General features: G+C 44.1%; 1 protein-coding gene across 1 annotated transcript; it reads left to right on the top strand.

Annotated features, from left to right (window-relative positions):
* The first annotated feature begins 214 nt into the window (after positions 1–214).
* Positions 215–7,131, top strand: LOC147086489 (immunoglobulin alpha-2 heavy chain-like). The gene is made up of 6 exons (XM_085978359.1): positions 215–257; positions 919–1,257; positions 1,350–1,652; positions 3,977–4,093; positions 4,237–4,295; positions 6,416–7,131. Exons 1-6 carry the CDS (start codon positions 215–217, stop codon positions 6,458–6,460), a joined length of 906 nt encoding a protein of 301 aa, XP_085834485.1. The 3' UTR covers positions 6,461–7,131.
* The last annotated feature ends 2,077 nt before the right edge of the window (positions 7,132–9,208 follow it).

Genomic DNA, 9,208 nt, shown 5'->3' with positions numbered 1-9,208 from the left:
CCCTTTGCAGACAGACCTGTGCGTGGGCGTTTAATGTGTCAACAGGAAACCCGCAGCGAGCCTCGACATTGCCCTGTATTTTCCAGCCTGCTATTTTTAAAACGCAATTTCAGCAGGTGTGCCTTTCACATCTCTTGCGAGCCGGGCCCAGCGCAAAGATATCCCAGCACAGTGTTCAGTGTGCAGCTCACAGCAAGGGCCTCGGTCGCCGACAATGAGCTACTTAACACCCTGCGCGCTGTTCCATCTCTTTCCAGGTCAGTCTTATGTGCTTCTAATACATGGCAGAATTCCGGCGTTATATCATTGAGCTAGTCAGACAAGTAGAAGATAGCGCGCTGTATTCTCTAATATTAGTCTCATGTTGAAGGACTGGGTTTTCTCAGTGGAATGAAATTGGACCAAATGTCAATATTTTCCATTTATCGGATGCCCCGTCTGCCCTATCAGGTGGAGGTAAAAGATCCCACGGCCACAATTGGCAGGAGAGCTGGGGAGTTCTCCCCGGTGTCCTGCGGCCAATATTATGTCCCTCAATCAACATTACAGGTTAACTGGTCATTATCACATTGCAGTTTGTGGGAGCTTGCTGTGCGCAATTTTGCTACCGCGCTTCCTACATTAGAACAGTGACCACACTTCAAAAAAACGACTTCATTGGCTGTAAAGATCTTTCTTTCTTGCATTCTTTCTTTCTTCCTTTCATTCTGTCTTTCTTGCTTCCTTTCTTTCATTCTTTCTCCTGTTACAGGTTTAATTTTAACCCTCAGCATTTAACACATTTAGATATTAGGATCCATGATCATTAATGATCGGATGGTCCTTTTCACAGTTTACTGCTGTACCCGTTTCTTTAGAGGGACCGGTGTTTATTTCTGCCGTGTAACAGACCCTCTTGTGAATATGTTGTTCTCTCAGTTATTGTCTCTCAGGCAGTTTTTGCCCAGAATCCGCCGGTTGAGACTCTCTCCGTTGGAAGTATCTTTAAGGTGGATTGTCACACGGGTGGGTTGGCAGCAGGAGCTTTAAACTGGTATAAGCGGCAGCACCGAGAGCCTCTTGAGCTGGTTTACACCGTGTGGAAGCACGTGCCTCCTGAGGGAAGATTTTCCGGACAAGTTAATGACGAATCCAGTATTTACTCTCTGATTGTGAAAGATGTCCAGAGGAATGATTCGGGGGTCTATTACTGCGCAGCTAAGAAATCTAGCGGAATGCCCTTGAAATTCGGAAACGGCTCGAAATTGCTCATTGCAGGTAAGAATTGCGATTGTTTCACTCATTTCATCATCAATAACGACGAATTTACGTCGAATAGTAATAGTATCTTAACCGCCCAAACTCCCCAGGGTCTCCGGAAATCTTTCTCTTAACTCCGCCGCCGGATGAAATTCCCTCGCTGGAAAGGGTCCCATTGATGTGTTTGGTGAAAAGCCCGTCTCCCGATTCACTTCCCATTCGCTGGAATGTTTCCGGACGGGTTACCGAGGGACGGAGCGATTCCGGGACAATAGACCCGGACGGGACGTACACTGTCAGGAGTCACATCAGCATCTCGGCGGAAACTTGGAGCAGCGGCGCTGTCTGTACTTGCGCCGTTCCAATCAACTCCACTGGGGATCTGATCAGTGAAAGTGTCTCATCTCAGAGAGGTGACTATTGGCAGTGACCCTTTACTAATATCTCCCATGCTGATGTAGCGTTAATTGTTAGCAATATCACTTTATACATTCAAAGTCTCTCCCATTCTGCGTGTCCATGTAGAACTACCCAATCATTGATCTGTCTCAATGTTGCAGTGTTGAGCTTTCTGAATTATAAACTCCATCTGCCTAGCTAGGCCCTAGGTATATGGTGGGAGATAATGTCTCGGTTTGAGCTGCCCATGGGTAAATCGGGAACATGTAACTGCCATTTCCAGTTTCTCACTTTCTCTCTCGATGCCTATATGTAGGTATCTGTATTATACAGGATGTCCAGCACAGAGACAGGCCATTCGGCCCAACATGTGCCAGTGTTTATGCTCCACACGAGTCCCCTCCCATCCTTCTTCATAAAAACATATCAATATCCATCTATTCGTTTCTCCCTCACGTGTTTATCTACCTGCTCTGTGCTATTCACTTCAATCACTCCCTGTGGTAGCGAGTTCCACATTTTTACCACTCTCTCGGTGAAGAAGTTTCTCCTGAATTCCCAACTGGCTTTAATAGTGACTATTTGGCCCCTCACCCCCACAAGTGGAAACATCTTCTCCAAGCCTACCCTGTCAATGCTTTTGATTGATTAGATAGAGAGAGAATGATTCTACTTGTTGAGAAGAGCACAGCTAGAGGCCATCAATTTAAGATATTCTACAAGAAATTCAATAGCGAATTCAGGACAAACATCTTTACACAGAGAGGGTGGGAATGTGGAGTTCGCTACCACAGGGAGCGGTTGAGGCGAAGAGTATAGATGCATTTAAAGGGGGAGGCTGGACAAGCATATGAGTGAGAAGCTGATTGCTTTAGATGAGGAAAGACGGGAGGAGGCTCGAGTGGAGCACAAACGCCAGCATGGCCTTGTTGGGTCGAATGGGCTGTTTCTGTGCCGTATATCCTATGAAATCTTATTGAAACATTTTCATAATCTAAACTCCTCCATCAGGTCACCTCTCAGTCTTCACTGCTGTAGAGAAAAGAGCCCAGCCAGTTCAATCTTTCCTGATAGGTATATCGTCTCAATTCTGATATCATCGTAGTAAATATTTTTGTATCTTCTCCAGTGTCTCTATATACTCTTTATAATATGGAGCCCAGAAATGTTCACAGTATTCCAAGTGTGGTCCAACCAAGGTTCTACAGAAATTGAACATAACTTCTTTCTTTTCTATTCTATCCCCCTAGAAATGAACCCCAGTTCTTGGTTTGCTTTTATATGGCTGTATTAACCCGCGTCGCTACTTTTAATGATTTGTGTATCTGTACCTCCAGATCCCTCTGCTCCTCTACTCCATTTAGACACTTATTTTCCAAGGAGTATGTGACCTCCTTATTCTTCCTAACCAAACGGTTTCTATCGAACGTTTCATCTAAGAGAGGAGAAAGGTGTCACATGGGCTACCGTAGACCAGATGTGTTGCGGACAAACGCTTAGAATCCGTAATTTGAACTGAAAGTGGTGAGCATTTGTAAATGGCTGGGCTAGTTAAGGACAACCAGCACCGATTTGTGAAAGTGGAGTCGTGTTTAAAAATTTAATAGAGCTTTTGTAGAGGTGACCAATTGGATAGTTAACGGCATTGCAGTAGATGTAAGGTGTATGGAGTTCCAGAAGGCGTTTGATAAGATGTCGCACAAGAGGGCTGTTAGGAAACACTTTAGACGTTTGGTGTGAAGGAGATGTGGCAGCCTGGATGGAAAGGTAGATGACAGACAAGAAATAAGGAGACATGGTAAATGGGTATTCCTCAGATTGGCGACGTGTTGGGAGTGGTGCATTCCAGATGACAGAGTGGGCTTAGGAGTTTGTTTTGGATTGATACAGGAATATGGAGGGAGAGCCGGGTAATGGGATTAGTTTTGGATCCATCTACCAAAGAGCCGGCACAAACATGGAGGGTCTCATAGTCTCCTTCTGTGCCCCACTCTTCGATAGGTTCAAGGTTATATGGTTCTGTCTGTCTGTGTGCCTGTCTATTTGTTTGTCTGTCTGTCTGTCTGTCTGTCTATCTACCTATCTATCTATCTATCTCTATCTATCTATCTCTCTCTCGCTCTCTATCTATCTCTTTAGCTTCACTTATCTAATGATTTTCAGCAACTTTTTTAATTTGTTCTCGTGATGTGGGTGACGCTGGTGAGTCTGTTATTGATTGTCCATCCCTAGTGGTCCTGAGAAGGTGGTGGTGGACCGCCTTGAACCTTCTGCCAGAACCAGAAGGCTCGGGTTACGGGTATTTTTTCAATGAAAGGTTGTTTTGTTCTTTCTTCAGAGCCCCCGCTACAAACCAGCTGCAGATTGCTGCTTTACGGGAGTTCGGCGGCGGCGCTTCTCCTTCTGCTGATGGTTATTGTCGCCGCGGGAAGGAGCTGCAGGAACCGGCGGTCAGGTAGCGGTTGTCGGGAGGTGCTCCAACTCCACGGCGCTCCCAATCAATCCATTTATTGTGTCATTGGCTCATCACATGTTAGTGGGCCGGTTCAGTGTGAAATGTGTACATTTAGACTCAGCTTAAGTTTCTCTTTATATCAGGCAACACGGACAGCGATCAGAATTTGACGGATTGGAGACCACGTGCACAAGACAAGGAGGTAGATATGGAAAGAATTGTTCTTGCTTAACACATGTCGACACCTTGCACTGATTTTAACCCAATGTTTAAGATTCATAGTTAATGGCCCAGTAGTTCGGGTCCAAATGCGTGAGTACGGTCTGGGTACTCACGCATCTGGCCGGATGAAATGCCGGCGTTCAGGAAACACCGTGCATGCGGGGAACGCCGGCATTTCCAGTCCTCTGAACGAAGGGGTTCAGAGGCACAGCGCGTGCGACTGCACAGGCAGCGCGTGCGCAGTGAACTTCGTCGATTTCATTCATGGATTCAGTGAGGGTAAGTCCTTACAAGTTACACTTGAAAAAAGCATGTGTAAAGTTGCTCCAAGGCTGCGGAGGAAGATATATTTTATCGTGGAGCTTCTGAAAGGCAATATTTTTGTTTGGGAAAGGGAGGAAAATTATTTTAAGAAATGCTGAGGTTAGTTTTAAAGTTTAATTTTTTTTTTTAATGGGTTTTCAGTACGGTAGGTAGAAGGAGCAATTGTGGCTGTGTGAATTGAATGTGAGAATGAGTGTTCTAAAATGAATAATGTAACATTTCCAACACTTTTAAGAAAGAAACTTTTCATCAGTAATAAGTAATTATGTATGTATGTCCGCATATATTCCTTTACGTATATGTATGTATGTTTTATATTCCTTTACTTATGTGTATGAATGTATGTTTTTAATTATGATTTTCCAATAAGTTACTTTCTGTGAAAGTCATAATTAAATACGTACATTCATACACATAAGTAAAGGAATATATACATACACGCAAAGGAATATATACAGACATACATACATAATTACTTAAAAGAATATATTACTGATGAAAAGTTTCTTTCTTAAAAATGTTGGAGTCATTTTCACATTTAATAAACACAGCAAATTCAATTCACATAGCCACAATTGATCCTTCTACCTACAGTACTGAAAACCCGTTTTAAAAAACAAAAATAAACTTTAAAACTTACCTCAGCATTTCTTAAAATAACTTTCATCCCTTTCCCAAACAACCGCAGCCTCTGGAGCAACTGTACTCATGCTTTTTTCATGTGTAAGTTGTAAGGACTTGATCTCACTGAAAGCATGAATGAAAGCGACGAATTTTACTGTTTTTAAACGTTTATAAAAGTTACCAAAAGCTTCATAAAAATATCAAAAACCTATTTAAAATGCTGCTTTGCATGTAAAAATGCTTAGCAGCTTGTGAGAAACATTGGGGGCGTGTCCTATTAAACTGAGACCTCAAGGGGCGTGTCTCACTTGCACAGCGCGCTCCAGGCTTCGCGCTGGCTGCACTCCTGGGCGGCGTGACGTCAGACGCTGCCCGGGATTCTTCTTTTTCAAACACGAATTCCAGGCGTCCCTGGAGGTGAAATGTCAGCGCGTCGGGTAAGTGCATATACGGGGCTTGCACGCGCGGCAAGCCACCGACCCGAATTACTGGGCCAATAAGTCTATATAACTTTGCCTAGTGAGCACTACGGGATAGCTCTATTTTCCCTTAATGTGGAACGGCGAACCAAGATTAAAAATATAGATAAGGATATTTTAAATTGCAGAATGATGATTCACCAGAGTGATACCCGGGGCTAAAAGCGTTACATTATGAGGACTGGTTGCACAGACTCGGGCTTGTATTCCCTTGTGTATAGAAGATTAAGGGGTGCTCTAATTGTGGTGTTTAAAATGATTAACGGATTCGATGGGTTAGATAGAGAGAAACTATTTCCTCTGGTGGGGGGAGTCCAGAACAAGGGGGGAGGGGGCGTCACCTTAAAATTAGAGCCAGGCCGTTCAGGGGTGAGGTCAGGAAGCACTTCTTCACACAAAGGGTGGTGGAAATCAGGAACTCTGTCCCCCAAAAAGCTGCTGAGGCTCGGGGACAATTGAAAATTGTAAAACTGAGAGATTTTTGATAGATCCTTGTTGGGTAAGGGTATTAAGGGTTAGGCAACCAAGGCTTGTGGATGGAGTTAAGATACAGATCAGCCATGATCTGACTGAATGACGGTACAGGCACGAGGGGCTGAACGGCCTCCTCCTGTCCCCCTGTTCCTATGATGATGATGTTGTCCATGATATTGGTTTCTGTTTTCTCTCATAGACTCTTTACGCCCACCTGACGTTTAATGAGGTTCCGACCCTCTGACGGTAAAGGAAAGCGAGCGCCTGCCGGATATGAATTTGTGTGGAAATTTACCTCTGCTTTGCTCTCATTGTGGGATCAGTAAGACAAGCTGCTCAGTAACAATTCAAGCAACCTTTTCCTCAATTGTGTTCCGCTTCCGCGTGCTTTTGGGATCCATTGCCAAGAAATTGGCAATTTCATTCAGAAGACCAACTGGTGCAGTAGAGCCCTGAGGTACGAACCCTTCCGAGAGACTTTGATACGCCGGGTTCAATTCCCAAAGCACCGCAGAAATCTGACTATTGGAAGCAGTGGCGTGAAGCTAAAGGGTTCAATTGCTATCTTCACTGAGTCTCACTGCGGCGATCTCACGTTCTCTGACCGACTTGATGCACAATTATCAATAAAAAACCCTCACTCGGAAGAGAGGCTGAACAATGCAGCACCGGCGCACCGCCTACTGGAAAGTCTTAACGCCGAAAAAAACCGGCACAATTTCCAGCGCATTTTGCAAATGGGAAATTTCGGCCCAAAGCAGAAATTCTAAACATATTTAAATTTTCTCTTACACATCGTCCGCTATTCTTAAGATGACACATCCCCTGCTGTTTCGGTTCATTCTCGACATGCTTCTCATGTCCTGTATTGCTGTTTTTAGATTCATTTCTCGTCTTTGTATGTGAGCCCGATATAATTCAAATAATCTTTACAATGCATTAGTGCCAGAGTTCCAAACGCAATAAAACAGGTTTTCAAACTCCAGCATTGTGTCCGTGATTCCAGCTCTTTGATCGTTCAGTCTAGATGCGCCCAGTGCATCTCTAACGCCGATTTACAATGCACATTTATAGAGCAAATGTGTGCGGTTCAAAAGTGGGGCTTAAGACCGACTGGGTAGCTCAGGCACTGCCTCCGGATTTAGGCTGCATTGATATTAAAGCTGGAGTTTAGAAGAATGAGAGGTGACCTCATTGAAACATACAAAATTCTTACAGGGCTTGACAGGGTAGATGCAGGGAGCATGTTCCCCCTGGCTGGGGAGTCTAGAACCAGGGGTCACAGTCTCAGAATAAGAGTTCGGCCATTTAGGACTGAGGTGAGGAGAGATTTCTTCACTCGGAGGTTGGTGAATCTTTGGAATTCTCTACCCCAGAGGGCTGTGGAGGTTCAGTCGCTGAGTATATTCAAGACAGAGATCGATAGATTTTTGAACTCTAGGGGAATCAAGGGATATGGGGATAGTAAAGGAAAGTGGAGATGAGGTAGAAGATCAGCCATGATCTCACTGAATGGCGGAGCAGGCTCGAAGGGCCAAATGGCCGACTCCTGCTCGTATTTCTTATGTTCTTGTGTAACTGGACCCCGAGTGTTCACTGGCTCTTTCCTGGGACTGAACTCTGCCACATTTACGATCGAAAGCAAATTATTTTAAATCCATCTGCTCTTCCTAAATAATGGAGTTAAGTGATTTCGTCAGCAAATGTATGGTTGCTTTTACCCAATGATAGTGTCTGTTAGCTGTTTGAAAATACGTTTTCAAATGGGGTATAGGATCTGTGGTGCAGTTACACAAATCACTAAAAGTAGTGACACAGGTTAACAAGGCCATTAAAGCAAGCAAACCAAGCACTGGTGTTAAATTATAGAGGGATAGAATTGAAAAGCAGAGAAGTTGTGTTGAACCTGTATTGAACATTGGTTAGACCACACTTGGAGCACTGTGCACAGTTCTGGTCTCCATATACCTTGGTTAGACCCCACTTGGAGCAATGTGCACAGTTCCGGTCTCCATATACCTTGGTTAGACCGCACTTGGAGCACTGTGCACAGTTCTGGTCTCCATATTATAAAATGGATGTAGAGGCAATGGATAAGGTGCAAAAAGTGATGTATAATGGTGATACAGAACTGAGAGGTTATACACATGATGAAAGATAGAACAGGCTGGGGCACTTTTTTCTTGAAAAAAGAAGGCTGAGGTTTGGCCTGATAGGAAGAGAAGTTGTTTTGACTTGTGAAATGACCAGAAGTGGGGGCCATAAATATAAAATAGTCACCAATAGATCCAATAAGGAATTCAGCAGAAACTCTTTTACCCAGAGAGTGGGGAGAATGTGGAACTCGCTACTACAGGGAGTGATTGAGTCGAATAGCATAGATGCATTCAAGGGGAAGCTGGATAAACACATGATGGAGAAAGGAATAGAAGGATATGCTGATGGGGTGAGATGAAGAGGGGTGGGAGGGGGCTCATGTGGAGCAGGAACCCCAGCACGGACCAGTGGGTCCGAACGGCCTGTTTTTGTGCTGTGAACACTTTGTAACTTTGTAAAGCAGAACCTTTCGGCTGTGACTGAAAGCGGTTTGCTGGCGATGTTAATAATTCGCAGCGGTAATACACTTCGCTCTTCACATTAGGAAATCGGTCAAAGATAAGAGTAAAATTCAAAGGCTCTTTCGCTGAGATGCTGTGATATATTTCGGGCACACCTTCGCTTTCATATACATTTAATAGCTGGGCATGAGGCCGTTGGTGTGGTGATTAATGGATCATTTAGCTGGTTATTAGGCTCTGAACTCATCGAGAAGCTGTTGTAATTCATGTACCGAGGGGATAGAAACATGCCGAAATTAACAATATTCTGTTATCAAAATATTCTGCACACATATTACAAAGAGTATTTGGAGACACTTGTCACAAGGTCACTGCAGGTGAAAAGGCATTTCTGCCAAACGTAGCTCAGGAATCCAGAAAGATTCTGACCTTCT

The sequence above is a fragment of the Somniosus microcephalus genome, unplaced genomic scaffold (genome assembly GCF_052327205.1).
Source record: "Somniosus microcephalus isolate GS21.2 unplaced genomic scaffold, FLI_Smic_1.0 unresolved_chr7, whole genome shotgun sequence".
Taxonomy (NCBI): Eukaryota; Metazoa; Chordata; class Chondrichthyes; order Squaliformes; family Somniosidae; genus Somniosus; species Somniosus microcephalus.
The sequence above is the reverse complement of the archived record's forward strand: the minus strand, read 5'-3'. Positions and strand labels throughout refer to the sequence as shown.